General features: G+C 47.5%; 1 protein-coding gene across 1 annotated transcript in view; it reads right to left on the bottom strand.

Moving 5' to 3' along the window:
* The window catches only part of LOC148818690 (adenylate cyclase type 9-like), a 55,079-nt gene extending 34,952 nt beyond the window's left edge, over positions 1–20,127 (bottom strand). The window contains exon 1 of the mRNA XM_088936285.1: positions 16,641–20,127. Within this exon, the coding sequence (XP_088792411.1) occupies positions 16,641–18,387 (1,747 nt within the window). The 5' untranslated portion in view covers positions 18,388–20,127. The remainder of the gene's footprint in view (positions 1–16,640) is intronic.
* Between the last annotated feature and the right edge of the window lie 4,530 nt (positions 20,128–24,657).

Here is a 24,657-nt window from a genome sequence, read left to right as displayed (position 1 = left end):
TTTATTCTACCCGCTCATGAGCGAACTCAAGAACGGCTGCTCAAAGGCCTTAAGAAGATATGACAGAACTTTTGTTAGCGGCCATCAACAGAGGAAGCACAGCGCGCTAATTAACGGGCTGAGTGAAATAACCAATCGGGCCCGGTTAAATTACATTCCAATGTAAAAACACTGAGTCATTGTAGTCTCCTGCAATTTCTTCTCTGCTGGTTCGCTCCTGGTTATTGAACGGCTCACAGCAGCTCGCAGACACTAAACAAAAGATGATCGTTTTCATAGAAAAATACAAAAGAAAGTGCATGCAACAGGGTATAGGCCAACTGGTAGAGAATATCCTTTCCTAGGGGAGATGAGAGGTTTCTCAAATAACCTCCAACCTGAAGAGTGTTTTGTGTTCACGTCTCTTTCACAAAGGACTGGACCCCTAGCTCCCACAGCTCCTCAGACATAGTCCTCTACGGCTTTTCTGGGATGTCGCTGTGACCTTTCAGCCGTTTTCCATCACACTCCACAGCTGTAGCGTTACTCTTCACAGCCAGCTAACCCTCACATGTGCTCCTGCTGCCCTTCGTGGACCCCTGAGACTCTCGAGATGGGAGGTGACGACGGATGCAGAACCTCGCTTTTCAGGGCGAGACCGACTTCTACACCGGCATAACTGTACAGAACCGCAAGAAAAGACACAGCAGGGCAAGGTGGGGCGTTTCAAATACTCATCAAATTAAGGGATTTCAATTTATTATTATTCACCTTATACGTAAAGCTAAAAACACTTCCAATTTGTTCCAATAAACAAATAGGATAGAACGGATTCAAATCCAACAGTGGCGCAAATGCAGTTTTTTTGCCACTTGCATGAACTGAATATTTGAATCCCTTTGGATCCGCGTTTGGAACAACAGCGCAATCCGGAACAGAGGTGTGAGGCTCCCTCGGACAGATGCCCACCCGCTTTCGAACAAAAACACACACTGAGGTGCCGTGAATTCTTCAGTCTGAACGCCTCATCCTTTTAAAGTCGGCAACGCCTCACGAAAAAAACAACAATAAAGCAGCCAAAGACTGAACTGGGTTCACCGGGTGAATGAATCATTTTGGCCCAAGTAGCTCCAACACACGAGCATCTTCCATCCGAGGGTGACTGTCCCCCAGAATTCAATGTCTCTGTGATTCTTCCAAGAAAAATCACAGCTAGAATTTCTGCTAGAGGCGCCTCTACCAAACACTGATTCAAGGGGAGGGGGTGAATACTTATGCAATAAATTATTTACAGTTTAGTAGCATGGACAGACTTTTGCTTTCACGTTGACATGAGAGTGTTTCATGTCAATCAGTGGCAAAAATCCCAATCGAATACTTCACAGTTCCATATTGCAACACGATACAATGTGAACAAATCCAAGGGGATCAATACTTATGACAGCCACTGCAGCTCAATTCACAAAAGACTCCGAGACGCAAAAATTGGAAATGATCACTTCCCTTTAATCAGATAAGACCCAGGGCTCTGTGCCGTAAACTCCGTCTTCAATTGGTTAATTGCCCACAGTTTAATCAGATCATGCAGAGATTTAAGGCTATGCTTTTCTTACGTAAAATCAATGGCAGGTAAACTGCTGGCTCCAAGGAGACTGTTATATGGGGGGTATTCTTAACCTGTTCCCAAAGCTCAGGCTCTTTATTGAAGATGTCAAAGAAGAAAACAGAATAACTGAACAAGGTGCAAAACAGGGGCACACAATTCATTTATAATAAATGCACGTAAAAAACAAAACAAACAGTGGTGTTAAGGGCAGGCAGCAGGCAGCTTTTCCACAAAATGGAAGAAATCGATGACCAAGGAGGACAACAGACTTACAAAACCTCCTGGATTCACCTGTGCTTTAAGACGTGTGAATCCGCAGCTGCTGGGCCTCATAGAGAACACACGCTATCCACGGGAAGGACAACGTGGGGCGAGCAGAGCACATGTGCATTTTCTGAAGGTCTCTCCAGTGAAAAAGACACCCCCCCGTGCCAAAGGAAGCTGCACGGACCAGAAGAAAAACTGCCCTTTGCGGAAAAGATCCTGTACAGTCAGAGAACAGGCCTATTTCAGAAGAAGCGGATATGAAGGGCACTCGGTTTTTATTTATTTTCTGCTCATCATACATTCTTTCATACCGCCATGTGAACACTTACACAGGCAAAGAGATCATCAGAAGCCTTGGAACCCAAAGGGTTTCAGACTGCAGTGTTTGGTGACCTCTAAAATGAACAGGGGCAAGTATTGCTTGGCGATGCTGCTTCTTCCCCTTTGACTGGGAAGATTTTTATTTTTAGAGGAGAAGAGCCTGCCTCCCGTTTCACATTCTTAAGCGATCCTTTGTTAAACTGAGAAAACAGGAGTGAAGTACAGACTGGATCGCAAATCCTCTGAGAATCCTCAGTGAAGGCTATCAGCTAAGGCACCCCAGTGAGCATCTGAGCACTTATTAACTACACACATAAAAAAGGAGGTGGATCACATGGCCTTGTATGGTTAACTGTTGACTTACAACTTGCAGTGTGACAAGACAAAAAGCAATCTCCAATAAGCACAAAGCTCACCTTTTCATTTTTCTGGATAGCCACAGGTACTGTATTTAATGATCCTGGAGATGTTAAAAAACGCAAATGACATGACTCTAAGCACGTCTGCTGAAGCACAGTCTTCCGTCTTGCAAAGGCTGCCTGTGTAGTACCCAGCTATATTAGGACACTGCAGCTGCTAGGGTGCTCATCTGTTACCTCAATGCTGTAGCCTTGCAATGCCTCACTGGCCAGCCCCCCTAAACCAATCAAATTCCACAGGGTGGGGGCTAGACCCCCATGAAGGACACGCAGGATCTGGGCAACTTTGCCTTAACATCTACCGCTGGCGCACACAACTGTGAGAACGTTAAGCGGTAATTTGTACGCGGCATGTCAAAGGCAAAAAAACCTGGCGGTTTCTGTAGCACACACTTGGGATCAACCAAGTCATTCTATTCCTTCCATCCAAAACTCTGCATGTCCGCAGGCCAGCCGGCCCCAGGAGCCAGCCCACACCCCTCGCGGCCTTCAGCAACTCCCCAAGGTGTGAAAGGACATTCGTATCCCAACAGGACATCCGACTCGGAAACGAGAACGGACAGTACTGCTTTGCATAGCAAAATGCAGGCGTGTCGATCAAAGCAAGCCACGGTTCAGACCTCTGCCAACTCATTTGGATGCTTAAATAAACAGCACGGGCAAGTCCTGGGGACTGGTGACCCACCCCAAAATGCACAAGCAAAATGGACTGAATCCATTGTCACAAGCCGTCTATACCAAGGCAATCCTGAATGAGCTCTTCGGCTAAACCTCATACTTCAGGGCTAAAGGAAACTGGGCAGCAGCATGGAACAGCATGCATGGCCCTAGAGCAGCAAGAGTCCTGAGGCCAGGCTGGCAGTGTAGATAACACTGTCGCATCTTTAACCTACGCCATGCCAACTGGCTCCAGTTGCATCAGTGGGTACAAGCTGTGCTCAGCTAGGGTGTTAACCTCCTGATGGAGCCTACTTGCCCTCGAGGTGCAGTGTTGTAGCTTAGCAGTTCAAGCAGGTAGCTGCGTCGGCATGCGTAGGCTGCTATTGTACCTCAGGCCAGCTCGGCTTTTCCGCAAACCAGGACAAAGCTTCCGTTAGCGAGAGGTTTGCACAGTAAGAGCGAGAATAAAAACATAAGGGGGCAAAAAACGAGAGGGGCCCCTTCGATCCGCTGTACTTTGTGCGGTTGTCTGGTAGTGTGCCAAACTGACAATCCAGAGCTGCAGGCCATTGGCTTCAACAACACAGAGACACACAACAACCTCGGTGCAAACAAAGTGCCTGCTCTTCTTGCTCCCGAGCCCGCTCGCAGCCGCCAGCTGCTGCCTTGCGTTTAGCCGCTCAGTATTAAGTAACCCATTGGGTTCACCTTTTCACAATCTTTCAGGATGTTTAACGCTTGTATCAAAACCCCTCCCAATTTCCTCCAATGTGTATGGTATTCCTTTGGGACCAAAATATCCTTTGAACTTTCTACAGCAGCACTGTCCTTTTAATACTGCAAAGAGAAGAATGGCACATATTCTAGGTGAGGTCTAATCCGTGTATTGCGTAACTTTTTTTTAAAGCCTGAATGGTAATTTAACCTTTAATAGTCAACTGATTTCTGTATATAAACCTGAATATCACTGGTCTGTCACTGGATTTGTCCTTTATGACTGTCTAGGCCCTCAACACAACAGCAAAAAGCCTCCTTCAACCTTTGTCCTGAGCTGAACTTGAAGTCTGTCGAGTTGCATCACCTGCTCAAAGGGCTTTGCCCTCGAAAGAGCTCCTCACAGGGAAATCGTTCTTCTGCAAATTGGACACAATACTCTGGGACGCAGCTGCTTGTCTAAGAGCTTAATAAGCAGCCTCCTCAGTCGGCACCTCTACCTACCAAGCAGAGAAGACAGTTATAGCGAGAAGATTGCAAGAGAGAAACACTAGGATCTCGATCATGGCCAGACAAAATCCTTACTGGAAAAAACAAAACATTACAGTCTGTGCATTACTGGGGGGGGGGGGGGGTGTGGCACAGCATTTTTCCAAAACTTTGCACTACGATGCAACAACAAGGTATCAGTCTTTCAAGGGAGGGTTGTATACTCTGACACGGGAGGGTTAAAGATGGAATAAAGCCATCGGTGAAGGAAGGAAACTGACTGCATTAGGGGCTGCCTCTGGATCAAAAGGGGTTTCAAAATCCGGTCCGAGATCTCAGAGCCTGCATCTCTCACGCTGACAAACTGCACCACTCAAACTTACTTCCCGAGGCTCATTTACGTCAGTTTTGGTCTCGTATAAGCAGCCTCCCCACCCCTCCCCCCCACCCTTCTGCACCAGCCTGGGATCCAGACCAAGTCTCTGTATTTTGTGCATCACAGGTCAGGCCCATTAGGCAGCTCCCAGGAGCTCTTGTTGTTTTGTGCAGGATCTTTCCCACAACTCTTTAAACAATCCGGCCCCCCCCTCCGGGAGCGGGGCCGGCCGGCTCCAGCGGTTAACGAGGGCTGCGGCGAGAGCGCCCGCGCCGTAGTCCTGCAGGCGGAGCCGCCGGAGAGAGGAGGGAGGCCCGGAGCGCGCCCGAGAACGCGGGCCGGCCCCTCGCGCCTCGCCGGCCCGGAGAGAGCCCGAGAACGGGGCGAGCCAGAGCAGCCTCGCGCTGGGGAAGGGGAGCTGGGCGGGAGTGTGACCCCGCGCAATCCAGAGCGAGCTCAGGGCCTGTCCTTCCCCCTCCCCCCCCCACCACACACAGGCATCTATTGTGGGAAATCCTTGAGAAATGTTCAGCTATAAAACATTCAGCAGCAGGCAGCTGGAGTGGGGCCAGGGAGCCGCGAGCAGCAGTGCTGCTGGTTACCCTCCCCTCCCGCTCACCCACACCTAGTGCTCAAATACCTGCAGCATCTTTGGTCTCTCTGCTGAACACGGTATTCGAATTCCCTACTGTGCACACAAGCACACAACAAAACCACCTTTAAACACCCGCGTGCAGTGTACACTCAACTCTACAGATCAATCAGTGCATAAAGCGCAGGGGTGGTTTCCAAAAAACACGAGCAGGATGGGGGTCAGAAACGAGGGCTCCCCTCGTTAACCCCCCCAGAGGCACGCGTGCCTCTGAGTCAAGAGACACTCCTCCAAGATGACGCTGGTTAAAGCTCAGCAGTTTTTAGTGCAGCCACTGAGTTTCCATGCACTATTGCTAATACATTATTCATGTGCCCATTTAGCGGTCGTTTGCTCTGATGTGCACGTTCTAACGAGCACACTTAAACACCCTCAGTTCGGATAGTTTCTGGGCTACAGCCAGAGCTCGGAAACCACACGGATAGTTTGCATATTTTTTCTTTTGCGTCTTTCCCATACCAGGGCTTCCAGTCTCCTACGCACACTGGGCATCCAAAGAAACTCCCAACTTTCCATTCCAACTGCAACGCTCTTAAAAAGTTTGGAGTTTTCCTTGTAAATCTTTTTTTGTTGTTGTTATTGGGCCAACACTTCATTTTGGGCTCTTAGGAAGGCCACAGTGCTCTCTAAGGCCTTCTGCTCCTTTGATACTTTAGCTTTTACCTGCTCTACGTGGAGCCCGTATTCTCATTTGCATTTGTCAACAACCAGATCTGCTGCCACCTACAAGAGGACACGTTACAGGCTACTGGCATGCCTGGACACCGCTGGAAGCCAGAGTGACACTACGCACCAGGCTGCAGACACTGACAAATGGGATTTAGGTCCATTCCTCTCACACTGCCCGGACCAACACGCCTGTTCACTGGCCTCTGAACCGTAGAATCCCATGTCCTGCCAGCTCACCCCACAGATGTGACCCCGAGGATGTTAAATACAGCAACCCTGGCATCATCATCACACTCTCATCTCACAGGCAAGCCGCTGTCTCATGAGCAGCCAGAGGACATGCTGTCCTGTTGGAGTGCGGTCACGTCGGGAGGAAGTGTGGTTGATCAATGGAGCTGATTGATACAGCACAGTGCAGTCATGTTCCCTCTGATCACTGCATCGCACACCCCTGCACAGAACATCAGAATTGGTCCTCCCTATTGATTTCTCAATGTACTGTGCTGGACATCTACGCCACACTTGCTGAGGTCTAAACAAAACCTCGATTCGTCACTAGGGACTGCTGGGGAGCCTACCCGAGGTTACGCGGTGCAGCCTGGTTCAACACACTGGTGCCACAGAGCTGCCTGGGCCGTTTTTCACCAGGCCTCGCGTTCAACAGGTTAAACCACCTGTCCGCAGTCAGCTCTCACTAATGAGGCGATTCGGTGATTCTGCAACAGTCAAAGTCACTCAAGGATTCTGCCTCTGTATGCAGATCCTCCACTATGGACAGCTGAAACATGCATGCACAGAGTGTGAAGAGCTCTACATCCAATGGAAAATCCAATTCTCCCCTTTGTTTAGCAGTCAATAAAAGAGCACCACCATTTATCTCCCTCCCTCTCTGCACTTTTGATAATATTATTCCAAACCCAGAGGCTGCTGAAGAAGCGGATAGTGGCTTCTCTCACAGGGCTCCATCAGAAACCAGTGGAACCCAATAGGTTGTGCTGCAGGAACTGCTTGCCTAAATAGTGAGCATTAAATATTGAATCCTGAACAGCACAAGATTCGATATTCAATACTGAGCAAGACACGGGGAGCCACACCGCACTGAATCATTCTGGATTGAGTTTAACCAGGCCCATGCAACAACTTGTCAATTACACACCTCAAGGCCTACCCAGAGGTGCAGTAGATGCCAGTGTCTCGATCCAACACAAGCACTCGTTATGTATTTCTGGAGTCCAGGCGATGGTATAATTGAATCTACAGTGCTTCTACAATGCCTGGAAAGATACGATAGCTGATGAAATTATCCTATTAAGGAAAAATAACTCCCACTGAGGCTATCAGAATCAAAAGCATTCCCTTTAACTCAATAATGTCCCGAAATTATGAACAGCCTATTCACTGAATGATACAGAATACACCCCAGGCAAAGGAGTGTTTCCAAGGACTACACCTTCTGAATTCCTTCACTGCTAGTTTCCTCTACAGCGCTAAATGTCTTAGGAACGCACTTTGCTTTTGAAATTTCTGCTACAGAATAAACCACTATAGACAAATACCCTTGTGAAAACCATCAAAAGATTAACTTCTCCATATTACAGATGACTTCTTAAAAGCTGTACTTCCAGTGACCGGTATACTAAAAGACTATGAGGAGCTCATAGTCACAAACTGCAAAAAACTGTCAGTTTAAAATTGGGTCATCCATCTTTAAGAAAAACTGAATCAAATCACAGAAGATAAGTTGAGAAAGACAACAGACTACTAAATGGAAGGTGGCTATATTAAATACAATGCCAATATCGTTTTTGGGCTAGACTATCCTGCATTGTTTCAGGCTGAAGTCACACTGCTTCCACATTGTTGAAAAGACCTTGCAGGGAATTAGTTTTACAATTCTCTTTGAAGTCACTAGTCCATGTACAAATATTTGCAATATACACTTGTGAACTGAAAAGTACACAGGCTAACCACACACCTGGCAGACCTCAACAAGGAATCTAATCAAAGTGTGTATTTTCAGCAGTATTTAAACTGATACGGTTAAGCAGGGAGACGGAAAAAAAAATCTCTCACAGGAACAGGCTGCTGTTGAGAGGAGGGTTTCATGCAATTCAAAAACAAACCATGCAGCAAAATGTCAAGCTGACAAAGAAAGAGAAATTGTCTTGGAAACATTTATACCATACTTTTCCTCTCCAAAGCTCTTCGACTTTGAGCTCATGTTCTGGAAGGGCTCTCCAACGACATCGCTCAGCCTTCTTAATGAAAGGTTTGATACTTTAACAACGCAGGTGAGGCAGGAAATGTAAAAAAAAAACAGCCGAGAACCTTTTCCCAAAAATTTCTTACGGATTTTCCCACAAGTAGTTTCATAGTTTCAAACTCGGATTTTACACGGCAATTCTTGCAAACTAGTGGTGTATTGGAAAACTTTCAATTTCAGCACAAACCTACACCTCCAAAATAGATTCCTAACACTGTAATTTAAAACATTTTGCCTATAAAGGACATGAAAAACCCCTGCCCATGACTGCAACGTGGTACTGCATCTCCTCCACATAATTAGTCATAATCCATGTGGATTAATTATTAATACCCTGCCTATACATTCACAGTACTACGGTCAAATCTGCAACCCATGGCATTTCTCTTTCTATGCTTAGTTCTAAAAGTGAAAGTACAGTTTCTATCACTAAATGTGATCCTTACTCAAAATGAAACCAGCTGGGAATACAAATCTGATGAAGAACATAATAACAGGGTTATAGCAGACAGTTTGGTATTGGCTGCTGAGTAGGCTTTTTCACAGACTGAGTTCTCACTGTCAAAAAGGTAGAAAGCACTTGTGTCTACAATAAAATGCAGGCATGGTGCAAAGCAATAATATACACTGTACCGTAGAAGAGCTTTTCTTACACCTATATAAGAAGTATAGTGAGCCAATAACAGTGCAGAAAAGCATTTCTGACACTCAAGTAACAGCAAGGCTAAACATAATTAAGATTAATGATCTGGGATTGTATAACTCATCAGACCAGCTCTTCAGTCCTCTCTAATCCTAACCTGAAGATGACATGCCAACTAAAAACAAAAACACGTGGAAGAGATGAACACATTGTACAAACTGTTGGATTTCACGGTACAAGGTGTTCGCTCCCCAGAATGCGTGCGATCTCCATGAAGCGTTTGTCAGAATTCTGTAGCAAGCTATTCAGCGCACAAATGTTCCTAGAAAGACTCACAATACCTGTAATTCCAGTGCTGAGAGGACACAGAATTCTAAACAATTTCTCTGTGCTAAACACCGGGTTTCCAGTTGCACTTTCTTCAGAATGATACATGCGTGTGCCAACACCACCCTCTTTCATCGCCAGCGGTTCTTTAACTTTCACCACTTCATTTCACACAAACAACTCGATGTGAAACTACAGAGTACATTTCTTCTCACTGGTATCTTCTTGGTCCACTCTCGCTGCCTTAGGTATTGCCCCATCAGAAATAACTTTTTTCCAAGTATTTATGCTCTCGCGATCTGAAGATAACCCTACACAAGCTCCAGGAATGTGGCCCCACTGAGTGGGAGTTGCCAACTGATAAACTGCTCCAACCTCACTTAAGAAGAGCACTGAAACACCCAAACGGAAAATATCCCAAACCAAAGAAACGAGCTTCCACGACACACGACTAAGCAGGGCTCATTCCACTCCTGTGTCATTTGTCTTGTTTCATTACTTCCAGTCCAGCTGTTCACACGCTGCAGTTAGTGGATTTCAAATGATTCGCTTTGTAATTTGTAAAATTACCAGAATCATTCTGTCATTTAAGACGGGCGTTATCGTGGCCATCTGGGGTCATGAGACTATGCATACAGCGTTCCAGTCCGGCTCGTGTAATTGCAACCTCCATAAAACGGCTGGAGTAAAACTGCAAAAAGAAATCCAGTTAACGTCTAGGTTACAGTGAGCTTTAATTGATCTTTTGTTGTTGTGAGCGGTGTAGTCATGTTGTCATTAAAAGCGCTTTTAACGGACTGTAGCTCAAGTTAGCCGCCCCCCTCCCCCCTCGCTGCACTCAGCCGACGGCATAGCTTATCTGTTTGCTCCCCTAAAATAAGACCAGGAACGCCAACCGCACAACATGCCGATTTCGCCTTATGGCCGCGAGGCCGAAACATCCCAGACGCGCGACTTTGATCTCGCGGCGGCATGCATTTCAGTTTTGTTTTACACCTCGAAAAATGCCCTTGAACACACCGGGCAATGGAGACGAATGAAAAGTGAGCACATCTCGGTAAGTAAAGATGTTCTGCCAAGGACTGGAATGCTTCTGACCTCAGAAGATGAATTGCCTGCTGGTGGCTGCTGGCTCTTTTGCCAGCTAGTTACAGTGGGTCTTAGGAATGCCACAGTGCTCTCCACTGCCTTTTACTCCTCTTGCGCGTTGGCCTTTTACTGAAAATCCTGCAAATTGAAATATAAACCAAGAGAAGCCAATGACTCAGAGTCTCCCGGCGGAAAACCAGCACATTGTGAAATGTGTCAGGTTAGCCACGCATCCAGAACCCTGCTGGTTTGAATTACATCTGGCCTGCATTGCCGATCTTGGCTGGAGACAGGAGAGCGATGCAGAAGGCATCGATCTGTATCAACAGGATACCCGGACCCCTCCTCCTCCTCTCCCTGATGAAAGAGTTTCAAAGCTTAATTTTTTTATTTAAATAAAAACACAGGACAAACAGCTAAACGTAAATTTCCATTTTCTAACCGATCTATGCAGTACAAAGGCCCCTGGGGAGTTAAAAAGGTTAGAAAAAGTTTCAAAAGCTAGACAATTGTCGACAAGCTGCACCCTTTTTGAAGAAAAAATAGCTATCTCTTCTACTTTAGAAAGGAGAACAGGGATAAAAGGGATTTCTGTCAAACAGATTTTGTCATAGACCCCCTCTGGCTAAACACCCATTCAGAGTCCCTAAAAAGTATTACCCTGAGACAACCGGACATGGACAGGACTGCGTGACCGGGGATCCATTAAAGGATTTTGTCCCAGATCTCTTAATTAAAAGAAAGAAGTGTGTTGCTGGCAAAGGATGTTTGAAAAGATTGCAATGCGAAATAATATGGCAAATTGCAACTTCATACTCATTTCATATGTCACACTTCTAAGTTCATTTCAGATGAATTAAAAAAAACAGTACATTTCATTCATGTTAGATTGTCATCAAGCATGGCAAGTGAGAGATGACCTCAGCACACCAAGACCTACAGTACCGACTCACTTTGCGCTGCCCCCTAGCTGAATAGCTTTACTTGGAAACTCCGAAGAGCAAACAGGAGGCTCACAAGATGTCTGAATAAGCACCTTGCTGAAAAGAAACCACTTCAAAGAAGATCCCAGTATCCAGCACAAGCCTGTTTTTTTTCCCCAACACCGAAGTCAAACAAGCTCGGATTAGAGAGCAACAGCCTGCACAAGATGTCATCTAATGGTAATCCCCAGGATCAGCGCAGCAAATCGGTGAGCTCTTTACCACGTCCGCGGAATAAGCTTATGCGCCAGCTGCCACCGCGTCTAAAGCATTCTTGAGTTTCCCCAAGCTCTGCTTTGTCCTCTTTCCCTTCTGGTTTCCCACTATAGCTCCCACATGGATAAGAAACACATGGGACCGCTGGGGGTCTTCGCCTGCACTTCAAGCCCTTCTTCTTCCTACTTCCTGCCTGCTCATCCTTATAAAAGTTGAGATCACCCGAGCAGGAGATCTCACTTCCACTAATATTACTGTAGCACTGTCGAGCCCAGAGGTGTCTGAAACAAACCCTGTGGCTCTCAGCTAGCCAGGGGTTAACAGGAGCTAAACAATATAAAACTCAAGCTTTTATTAGTTCAACCAACAAGGTCAAGTGGAAAAGCAGTTTCAGTCACGCAACCCACAGGTGTTTCAAACTACCTGGAAAATTCAACTGAAAAGCTTCGGGACCTGCACACACTCACTCAGACTGACTGATGGACCAAGCAAGCAGTTTACGAAAACGCCTTTCTTCTCCACCTTTAAATCATCAATGGTACTGTTCAGTACTATTCAGTACTGTTCAGTACTTACAGTAGTGTTGGGTCAATGTGGAAACTAAGGTTTTGCATTAGGGAGACACTTTTTTCTCCTGGGCAAGACGTCAGAAGATGTCTCCAGCTTCATTCTTGCACAACACCGATTCTGTCATTTCTATTCAAGTTCGATCATTTCTGTCCTGAAGGAGTGTTGTTGAGTTCTACTAAAACACAGCATGCAGATCCAGATTTTTGTTCTTCAAGATCTTTTTCCTTCAAGATCAAGCGTTTCCCTCAATCAATAAAAGGATTTTACTCCTATGGCCTGGAGGAAGGCTGGCAGGCTGAGTGTCTGAGAACACCATCACAAATTCAATCTCCTGAAGAAAGACCAAGCAATCCAAACTGCTGGTAAACCTCATTTTGTCAGGGAATCACAGAAATGAGAGGTGCCACCCCCACCCTTCTCAGGGCGAAGAGCTGTTCTGGTTTTGCACGTGAAGAAAAAAGCTGAGGACACTGGCGCTGTCCCCTCAGTTCCTTCCGAAGAGACTTCTCGAAGCCCCTTCCTAGAAAGAGGTATCGCAAGCTCAAGAAAGCAAAACAAGAAAAAAAAATCCTTAAAGCAGTTTTACTCAGCAACGTTTCCGAGTGTAGAAAAACATTTGAAATGGAAGACTGGAAAGTTAGAATAAATACAACATTGTAAGAAAAAAGAAAGAACTGAAACGGGAACAGGGCACGCTGAGGTTAAAGAAGGTCAGATCACATGAACAAAAAACAAATCTCAATCACCCTGAACCAGCAGAATCGCGAAGGCGATCCCTTCTTTAATAACACCACCCCCACGGGGGTCCGGTGGGGGAAAATGCCAGAAATCAGAAAGCGCAAGGTGGTCATTTTTCTTTATCGAATGGCAGAAAACGGATTAAAACAAGTTAATTGGCATTAAAACTCAATTATGCTCAGAATAACGAGAGAGAAAACGCAGCCTCAAAGCTGAATTCTTCACTGAACCTCTGGCCGTTACCCAGTGATATTCGAAAATCAGGTCTCGGGTCCACAAGTCTACAGCTGAAATTTGCAACCCAAGACTGGAAGCAACCATTGTGCATGTTCGCCACTCAAGGCACCCTGATACCTGCTGTTATTTCATGATGGGGGTTTATCTTGCAAGACCGGAGCCAAAGGCATATTCCTGATTCAAAACATCAGAAATGAAAGGGCCCTATGAGTCGAGCAGCTCAAACCTCCCTCCCCTCCAACCCCTCTCTCACGTGTATTCAACATAGGGGAGATCGAGTGTCGTCTTTGCGTTCCGACACACAACTAACTATCCGGGCTTCGGAGCTCTTGAGCTCTTCCTACACACAAGGAAACCACAAGGGCAACACGCCATTTTCCTGGGATAAAAATAAAGACCTGTTCCGTAATGCGAGTTTTAGGTTCCTGACAAAAGAAAAGAGCCCAAACGTTTACGTAACTGACCAAATCCTGTTTACTACCTACTGGTGAGCTTCTACCTAATTTCTGACACAAGAAGGGATTCTCAGCCTCGAGCTCTTCTGCACTGCTGTAGCGCAGGACTCCGGGTGCAGCCGGCTCCAGACTTTATACCGCCTTTTGTTTTTCGCTGGCCACTTCGCTCCCACTGTGTGCTCAGGCTGTGCCCGCACTCGCTACCCAGATTTCTCCAGTTTCAACGTGCCTTCGGAGCAGGAGGAGTCTGGCCGCTGTCTGCCGACAGACCGAAGCCAGGTACTTTCCAGGCAAAACGATAAAAATAGACTTGTATAAACACGCACAGGTCGACATGAAAACAGTGCGGCCCTGGGCACTCGTCTCCACCGTGAAGCCCAGAAACAATCACCAGTCGCGTGGGGTCAGAAATAAAAGGGCCTTCCGCAAACTCAGAAGAAGCTCCTTTGCATGAGGTCCACACGCACACACAACCTGCGCCAAGTGGAGGCAAACGCAGAAACGGGCTGGAGATGAAGACTGCAATGTTTTTGTCATCTTTCCTTGACATTTCCTGGAAATTAAGGATGTCGCATCACTCTTGTATTAAATGACGGGCGTAAACGGTGAGGAATGCAGTAGGCAGTTTATTAACTGCAGGCTTTGCCACAGCTTAGCCCACAAGTTCTCCTGCTCAATGGAACAACCTCGATTTACACACAAGTCAACAGTCAAACCAGGCGTTGTCATCAAACTCCTAATCAGAGAGTTTGAATAACAGCTCTCTGATGTAGGACACTTGTTCTCGTGTGTATAAAACTTTGCCCCTGTAAAACCAATCACCAACAGGTCATGACATTACAGCGAGATACAGAGCAATTCAGACCACTAAAGCACAGTTCACAGGAATTCACACTCCCCAGAATTACAAAACCATTTTTCCTTTTCTGAGACGTGTAACATTTCTCCAGCATGAAGCAGAAGACAACTCCACTAACTCCCTTGGCCGGTTTTACATCTAACGCTAATTGCGCTGAACATTTCTTAGCTCTGGATGAGCAGGATAGCAACAGTATTTGCAAGAGACTTATTTTTTAATTTTTGCCTGTCTTCAGTGTTTGATTTAATCCTCCTTTTGGCATTACTTTTAGCAAAATTATTCAAACGGGCACTGCTGTCAGACAGCCCTTCCTCAATTCCAATACCAGCTCTCCATAACTTAAGCCAGTGCCTTAATCAAACATACTAAATGTCTCAAGCAAGCAAAGTTCGCAAACCCTCCATGGGAATTTCTACGATTCACAAATTACAGCCGACATGGCCATAAAAAACACGTTCTATTAAAAGCAAAAGCTTAAAAAAAAAGACGCAGCCTGCCATTTTCCATGACTTGGGTCTGACACCACAGTACGCGCAGTGCTTGGAGAGCTGACGTTTCTGATGACAGAGCAGCTCCCTCGCTTGGCACAGATCTGTCCAGAGTGCTTGCTCACACGAGCGGCCGGCAGCTTCAAAAAGCAGCCAGATGCTCTACTGAACAGCTGAAGGCCGAAGAGCCGAAAGAGAATCACAGAACACCCGCACACTCACCAATCCACCCTAGGTGCACATCCACTGCTTTAAAGGGAAGGGAAGGGTGGGAAATAGCCAGACAAGTTTCACATAACTCTCACCAGGCCAGGGTTTAACAAAAGCCTGCGTGAGATTGTGAAGATCATAGATTTTGTGGCAAAAAAATATAGTCTAGATGAAAGTGAGTTTTGACCAGGTATTACGGACAAAAACATTGATAATCACTTGTTCGGCACTTTTGCTAAACTGTTACGACTGTAAACTTCCTAAGATGACAGCACACGACAATCCCATGTAAAAGGAAACTATCTGAGCATTTTACGGCATGTCTTTCTGGCTCTGTCCGAGTATACTGTTAATGTTTAAGTGGAACCACGTTACGGCGGGAAAAACTGCCCTTCACACAGTTATGAATTCATCTTTCAAAAAAGACATGCCATTACGCTTTTGGTAGCTGCACCTAAGCGCGGGCACACTGAAACACTTTTACAGGAAAATTCAAAGAGGTAGAGACAGAACATCAGCTGCACTCTCAATCCTTATGGTCTAGACTACACACTTACCAAAAGCAGCTTTGGGACTTTGAGACTTTGCCTGACAGCATAGTTCACTTTTTCCTACTGTATTTAATTATGTTGGTTCATTCGAGCTTCTGGAATGCGTTACTACAAGGGCAACAAGCCAACACTGGAGTTTCTGCTCTGAAGCGGTCAGTTAAGTTACAGGTGCTATATAGCCAACAGGAAGTCTTATCTAGGTCTATGATTACCTGTTCCTGGAATAGGTTCTGCAACATGCATGTAGAAACAGCACTATACCTGCTAGTCAACAGCACTAACACATGGAACTGAACCAGCGATGGATTTTTGTACCACTGACAGGATTCTGTCACCTTATTAAATATTGGTCAGAGAAAACGGAGCATATTATACAGAAAACATGCTACACAGATACCCATGAATAAAACCTGATTGGATCATGTCTAACAGACTATAAGAGATTTACTCCTATTACAATGACTGACTTGCTATGCAAACGCTACATAAACAAAGATCTGATTGTTGTCCAAAGCTGACAAAGTACGGAATTCCCTTCTTAAGGCAGAAATGTTAAGAGGGGGTGACAGAATTTTCGGGTGGACGCCAACAGCTGTGGACAGAATCCTGTGCCCGTGTGAATCTGCCCAGGCAACTGCACCGCTATACTTGCCAATCCAGACAGAGTTATTCAAATGATGCATCATAAACCAGCAACCTTGTACCGTTTTCAGGCGACGGCGTGAATCACCTCATTTCACTCCGGTTTTTCAGAGACCCCAAGCGAAGGAAAGCCCAAGTGAAAATGAACGCCGCCTCCATCTGCCTCACCGTGTCAACCCCGAAGCGTGGAGTGCAGCCCCTCCCGAGCCCCACATACCTTTCAGCTGGTCAGCCACCACGTTCTGCCCCACGCGCTCCAAGACGCGGCCATCCTCCCTCTCGTAGCGGTCATCCAGGAAGCCGGCGGTGACCTCAGAGATGTGCACCTTGCCGGCCACCCCCAGCTGCTCCATCAGGTTGGCCAGGTTGACGTCGTTGGACCACACATCAAACTTGAAGCGCTTCATGCCCAGAATGCCGCACAGCACGGTGCCCGTGTGGACCCCCACGCGCATGTTGACCATCTCCTTCTTCTCCTGGCAGAACTGCTCGATGGCCTCGATCATGCCCAGGCCCATCTCGATGCAGCAGTAGGCGTGGTCGGCGCGCGGCTCGGGGCAGCCCGCAACGCAGTAGTAGCAGTCGCCCAGCGTGCTGATCTTCTCGCACTTGGTGACCTCGCAGAGCCTGTCGAAGCGGCCGAAGAGGTCGTTGAGGAGGCCCACCAGGGCGTGGGCCGACTTGTTGGCGCTCATCTTGGTGAAGCCCACGATGTCGGCGAAGAGGATGCTGACGGGCTCCATGCGCTTCATGTTGAAGGGGCGGAAGATGATCTGCCCCCTGGGGATGGAGGTCTTCTTCTTCTTGCTCTTGGGGCTGGAGGTGGAGTAGCGCTTGACCGAGGTCTCGCTCTCGTCGTCGCCCTGCTTCATCAGCTCGTCCGCCACCCTCCTGGGCATCACCGAGTGGATCATGCGCTCCTTCAGGGCCTTCTCCACCTCCAGGTCCTTGCCGTGCATGATGGCCTGCCCCACCTTCAGGAACGTGCTCCGGGACCGCACCTCCGACATGATGAACAGGTGGATGCCAATGGCGTGGGCGCAGAGGTGCAGGAGCCCCTTGCCGGGGGCCAGCCAGTAGAGCGTGGGGTGGTCCTCGGCGATGTAGACGCACCCAAGGGCCTCAAACAGCACAGAGTACCCCAGGCCCAGCAGCACAGACGCATACAGCCGCAGGTGCAGGACGCTGTACAGCAACAAGAGGACTTCCATGCACAAGGAGAAGGTGCCCACGGGCGAGATGCAGAGCTTCCCAGAGCTGGGCGAGCCACTCGAGCTATTGGAGCGGTTCCCCAAGGGATCCTCCTCCCTTACTTCTGACTGCGAGAAGGCGGCGGTCTGGACTTGGGGCGCCAGCGTCACCGCGAACGTGACCACGATGAGCAGCAGGGACACCTGGGGGTACAGCCGGGCATAGAGGCGCGTGAACGTGAAGAGGAAGAGCGCCAGGCAGAAGGCGAGGAAGCCCGCGGTCGGGAGCAGAAAGGCGAAGGGGTCACATCTGTCGTGGTTGACCCCGAAATAAACCCCCCACAGGAGGCCCGCCGCGGCCAGGTAGGACAGTACATATCGGAACCGGCGCTGCGTCTGGGGGAAGCACCGCTCCCTGCAGGCTTCCTCCAGGATCGGGGAGTCAAACCCCGGGTCCCACCACTGAGCGGCCGACCTCTCGAACAGCTGCGGCACCTTCCTCTGGCTCCGCAGCCCCGGCACCATCGCCCGGCGGACCCCCGACTCCCCCGAGCTGCAGCTGGAGGAGATGCTGTACTTGATGTGCTTGGAGCCGCCGCCGCCCCCACCGGCGCTGCTGCCGCTGCTAGCGGGGCCACGCTGCTGCGGCGGCGGGTGCGGCGGAGGCGGCTTGCCGCCGCTGCTGTTGACTTTCACCGCCACCCCGCCGCCGCCGGCGTCGCAGCTCACCTCCGTGTGGCGCAGGAGCAGCGGCTGGTGCCGCGGCGAGGCCATGTCGGAGAGGATGATACTACCAATTAAAACGTAAAATAAAAAAAAAGTTACTTCCTGCTATTTTAATTCCCCTGTTACATGAGGCATGGAAAAAACAAACAAAGGCAAAACCACTAAGACGTCTTCTGCGCAAGCTGTGTACTTGTACTTGAGAACCGAGTCCCAGGGTCTTGAACAGGTCATTTTTCTACCTCATATTGCGTCAATAGTCGCATTCCTGTCTCTTCAAGCACTTGCTCCGTGCACTGCCGAGGACTGAGGTCTGCCTGACCGCTTTCCCCCCTCCCAGGCTGAAAACATTGTCCTTATCATAGCGTGTTGTTTTTTTTTTTGAAGACCGAAATGAAACAATGTTTGGTTTGTTGTTGTGGTGGGGGGGGTTGTTTTTTCCCCACAGCAACGACAACAACAACAACGGCAACAAAAACAAAGGGAATAAAGTAACCAGCACCCCCAAAACAACCTCCTCCTCCTCCCTCCCCTGGAAAAAAAAATGAAAGAAATGCAACTATGTGTCGCCCCTGTCCATCAGTCCGCTTTGGGTTCTGTACAGAAGCCGGCTGCAGCGCCCGCAGTCGGGTCCCTGGTCCGGTCTCGTCTTCGCCTCTTCAGCCCGGCAGTCGATCCCTTTTGAAAGCTGGAGACGGAAAACAGTGACGGCGCATCCACGTCTCATATTCCGCCTCGGTTTGTGTTTAAGAACAGTGCGAGACCGTCTTTTAAAAATATTTTGTTTTTTTTTTTAAATACAATGTGTCAAACCAAAGCAACAAGTAGCTACGGCTGTTGTTCAGCTTACCCGCACGGCTGCCCTCAGACACGCAGGCATGGACACAAAGCAATCTCGCTTTCAGGTTCCCGTCCTTTTTTTTTGCTGTTATTAGAAGTTTGTTCTGGCAATACTTTAAAAAAACACTTATCCCTTTTTCTGACGCGCAGTGAAATCCCCGCCTTCTCCTTTAATACCACTCAAGTACAGCGTATGAAAACGCTGGAAACGGGTCGCGACCAAGTTAGCAGTAAATTCAAGTGAAAAACACTAGGACATTATTGCTCTCCGTTTTTTCGGCTGCAAAATTCCTGCTGGTTCCCCCCACCTCCCTTTTAATTCACAAGGGCCTGCTCCTGTAAACACAGCCCCGTATTTTCCTGAACCGCCACTCCGGATCCCCACCGCACCGATCCCAGGGTTAACCGGAGAGGCTGGGTGGGTGTCTGTGTTTGCAGAAAAGGGAGGGGGGAAAAATAGAGGAAAAAGGGAAGAGTTTGCAAAATAAAAAGACAGAAGTGTAATCCCACAGGTCAGGCGTCTCCTTAAAGCATGCACAGAAATAAGTCCTGTCACACAAGATTTCCACACTTATTCTGTATCTCCAGAACCAGAGGTGGACAGGGGCATCCTCAAACTTCAAGAATATCCCCCACCGACAGAAAAAGCAGTCATTCCCGTAAAATTTCCCTTGTCATGAAAGTTTTCCCAGGTCACCGTTCTTCATTAAGGCAGACTGGAGCGTGGAAAACACACTCTAATTACTACCATACCCTCCCCTTGTCTCTCCCTGCGGACAGCCAGTCCCAGGGAAAAGTACCTCTCGGTATCAGGAGTTTAATTCAATTACACAGCCGGAACACGAGGGGTGATATCTCTGTTTATAAATCCTTTATTTCTGGGCAGGTCCAGTTTATACTCCCGAGCAATATGTGGCCGTGCGCGTCTCCTTTTTCGTATGCCCGACTGCCTCAGAGAGCTGTCCTGCCCCGGGAAAAAAATAACGAGTTACGTGTGGGGGGTGGGAAAGGGAAGGGGGGGGTGGCTCCGTCTTTTCATGCCACCATCTTCTCCTCGTCCACAGAGCGCACACAACCAAGCAAGCAGCGGCGTGCGATCCGCGCTACACTAATAAAAAGCGAGCGAGCGCGCACGCACGGGAGGGGAGTACATGTGGGGTGGCGAGCACGCACCCAGGAGGAGGGGACGGGGGGGGCCTGTTTGAGAAACCGCAATGAGCGCGTCCGAGCGCGCCCCCTTCGTCTTTCTCCCAGCCGAGGATCACCTGTGGTCCCGGTCGGAGTCGCGGGGACGCGCGCCCGGGGGAGAGAGGGGGGCGCAGGCGGCGGCGGAGCAAACCGTCGTGTTTTTGTCATTATTGATCGATTCGTAATGGTGCCGTCTGTTTGTCCCCTCTGGATAAGAAAGCCCGAAAAAATCACTATTTCACTGCTCGCAAAGAACCCTCTCCAGTACGAAAAGTAAAAAAAAAATCTGGTTTATTTCCACTAAATAGACGGCTCTCTCGCACCCGAGACCCTTGTTTCCAATTGCAGTACGAAAAAACACAGCATCAGCGAGTCTTCCTTTAAAACTGTTTTGGCATTAATGGGGAAAAAAAGTACCGCATTGACTATAATTATGCACAGTGTGTGACGCTGACCACAGGCGTGCAATCTCCAGCACGGCTTTATATCTGTTACGTTTTAGGTCCCGTCTTTAAAACCAGCTGGTGTTAACCTGAAAACAATTTGGACTTTTCCGCTGTAAAATTGCGTTGAAAATAACGAAAACCACGCAGCTCTCAGTTGTAGCTGCTTTACCACAATCTCGGCGCCGATTCGGCCTGTAATGCTATACGTACTCTTTTTAGCCAAACCCGATCAGACCATAAATTGATAATCCCACTAAGACAAGAAGACCGAACTTCTATTCACTGTGACGCGTGTCTATCCCATGTGACAATCATCTGAAATACATTGTTAAATTAAGTGTATCAGATGCAGCCAGGCACGAAACTGTACACTGCTGCGAGTAGCCTTTCGTTACATGGGAAATCAACCTCTGATAATGAAGAAACTTGATGATAAAATCTATGCACATCGGACACTCTGTGAACATGTGCGCGCTTTTACAGTCCCCAGAGAGTGCACTGTATTGAAGCTCCTTCTCTCTTTTCAGAGTCCGGTAAATGCCACTCCTTGTCTAAAAGAACGTATCTAAAACACATTACCGGGGCAGTATCAAGTGGCGGTCTGTGCTCGCGTTAAACATTTACAGAATTCGACCAAATGTGCACACGCCATCTATTAACAGCTCGCAGTGCTGAAGAAAGTAAAAACACCATTAAACAAATACACAACATTTCAGGTATTTTCGCCGGCTAGACCTCACTTAAGTAAATAACGACGTTTTAAACCAATTCTCAAGACTCCTACTACTGCTGCTACTACTCAATGCTCCCATATGAAGTTTGGAATGCTTGATGCTTACTGAAAGACAACAGACTCGTGGGCTAAACTGCACACCTAAAACAGACACCCACCTGGTTAGATCTGATACAGACCTGCTGGGGCAAAGACCATCATCTTGGGCACAGTATTTCATAAGGAATGGTAGTAATAATGGAAAAAAAAACCATCTGATCTGTATACCTCATTTGTTTGCTAGCAAGTAAGTGATCCACACATCTTATGCAGTAATTTCTTCAAACAAGGTTTCAACTTCCCCTTAGTTTCTCCTCGTGTCCTTCGGTTCATGTTTTACTTATTGACCTTGAAAAAGGCCGACAGGCTGACTTTGAACACTGAATCAAATTCTTCTCCAGTCAATAAGCTGGCTGGGCTGTACAATCTCTGCGAAGGATCTGGCTAGGTGGTCATCATGACTGTCAATAAAGTTCTGGAGCCACATCGGGGTCCAATGGATGTAGATTTATTTCTTCTGTCAGTCGGGAAAGGGCACAGCCTACGTCAATGTAAGTGACACAAAGTTAGGATAAGAAAAGAACAGAGCTGTCACACTTGGTCACACTCTCTAGATCCAGTGATCTGAGCTGCCAGGTGTGGGATGCTATTTTCAGGACACAGGCTGCACCACAGCACGGCAAACCGTTACTCAGTGATGTTCGTGGCTTGATCTAGTCGGCCATTCCAGCCTGGACCTCTGCCAGTCTTGTTTGAGGGTTGTCTTGACCCAGCTGACTGCTGTTCTGAACTCTCACCCTTGAGCTGTCGCGTTCAATGTCCACGGTGTCTGTGATAGGGAATATCTAAAAGACTCATGAAAGGAAAGAAATGTGAGGGGTGTTGTAGCTCCACTGTTGTCAGAATGGCCGCTACCACAGTGAGAGAGATGGTGGTCTGTCTCTAGTCTAGTCAATAACAGAGAAAGCTTCTCACTAAATAAATCATGAGTAACTCTGAAACTAACATAGTCAGATCACATAATGGGATTTAAAAAAATAAATAACCCTGAGGCTGTAATCAGCTTTAAAAACAAAGAAAATGCATGTGAAGCTCACCAACACTTTACACACCTCTATATTTTTGATATGGACAAAAGCCTGGCCGATTGTTTGCTCCTGTGGGGCGTTCAGTCTTTGTCCGAGGCTGTGCTATGTACATCCAATCCTGCTAAAATGATAGCGTCACTTCAAAAGGGTGAAGGCTTATGTAACTGTTTTAATGGCTCTTTATCTACATAAGGGTCATTGTGGATTTCACACTGGCCTCGAACTGCTGGATCTCTTTGTCTGGAGAGCTCTGAGGTACACCTCCTCGTTGCCCAGGCTGGCTGAACCATTGTGCGGCACAATGCCACTCTCTGCCACTCGTCACTCTGAAGGGCGCCGCCTCCCTCAAGCAGCCCAGGTTGAAAGAGAGCAGGAGCCGCCCCCATTGATACAGAACAGAGAACATGTGCCTGTGTGCTGGCTGAAAGGCAGTCAAAAACATTGAAACTGAAATGAAGATGACGGCCAGAATATGCACAGTACAATCTGGGGAATGTTTTTAGATTAATAATTGTCTATTCCTCCTTTGCTTTTTAATCCATCCATCCATTTTCTAAATTGCTGTATCATATTAAGAGTCTTGGGGGAGCTGGAGCCTAACCCAACAAGCACAAGGCAGGGTACACCCTGGACTAGATGCCAGTCCATTGTAGGGCAGACACAGACACACTCACACCAGGGTCAATTTTACAGAAGCCAATAAACTTGCCAGCATGTCTTTGGACTTGAGGAGGAGACTGAAGCACCCAGTGGAAAACCACGTGAACAGGGGAAGAACATACAAACTCCACACAGACAGCACCCCTGGAGTTGAACCCAGGGCCCCAGTGCTGTGAGGCAGCAATGCTGACCGCTGTGCCACTGTGTTGTTTGTCTGAAAAATACACTGAAATATGAAAATTCAGTGGTCTCTAATGCAATATTGAAAGACAGATTTATAAACTATTTCCAATTACATGTCTATCATCATTGTTCCACCAGAAAGACATCAAGATTTCTTAGGCCTCCTGAGACCTAACTCTCCTGTAGGGCCATGCGGAGCTCGAACAGTGTCAAACGATTAATGGTTCTGAACGTTGGGGAGAACAGAGGCACATGTCTGTCCACTCTCGTTTTCAACCGTTCTAGTGAGAAGTAAAAATATCAGATAAATTAAATCCCATAGGCAAAAAAGAAAGAAAAACGCAAGATATTGTTCCGGCAATCAGAGGAGTTATTAGTAAGATCTTTAATCAGCTTGAGGTATGTCGCTGGTTCATGTGCAGTGTGGTCATGTCACAATTCTTTATGCTGCTATTTAGAAAGAGTCACAAGGTGACTCACAGGTACCATTAAGCAAAGGAGCGAAGACTCAGGAATTATGCCCGTGGAGCTGGTGAATGTATGGTTTAGAAGCTCAGAGCTTTTTACTACATCTGAAACAATGAGCCTCTCACTTAACTTGAAATGTGTTGTGGTATTGTCCTTCAGTGAAGCCCATTTCAGTAACTGAGAACCGGCTGCATTGCACATTTTGAAGATTTGTGCAGACAAGGAGCAGAACTAAGAACTGAGTTGCTCTTCTCCACCAGTAGTTCCGGATTCCCTTTAGGACTGTTCTCCTGTTATTGGTAGAAGCCAACATCCTTGTGTCACATTCAGGACTGTAACCTCAGCCTGCTCAGCGATGTAGAGATCACGCCATGTGACCCCACAGCTCCTTCAGTTCTTCGCAACACAGACAAAAATAGCACATGACAAAGGTGGGCTGTATTATTTAATGATCAACCTTACAAACCTGTTTCTGTGTAGAAAATAGGATTGGTCCACTGAAGCCGGTACAGATGATTAGGCCTCCCGAAAGATTAGGAATGATAACATTTACACTTTGGAGCCAATAAATGAAGTGGGTGGCCTGGGATATTACCTGCACTGTGAACACATCGAAAGCAACCCCTAGCAAGTGGAATGAAACCTTTAATCGGCAAGTAGCGTCTGGACTTTGCCA

The sequence above is a fragment of the Atractosteus spatula genome, chromosome 18, assembly GCF_055471065.1.
Source record: "Atractosteus spatula isolate fAtrSpa1 chromosome 18, fAtrSpa1.hap1, whole genome shotgun sequence".
In the NCBI taxonomy this organism is placed as follows: Eukaryota; Metazoa; Chordata; class Actinopteri; order Semionotiformes; family Lepisosteidae; genus Atractosteus; species Atractosteus spatula.
The sequence above is the reverse complement of the archived record's forward strand: the minus strand, read 5'-3'. Positions and strand labels throughout refer to the sequence as shown.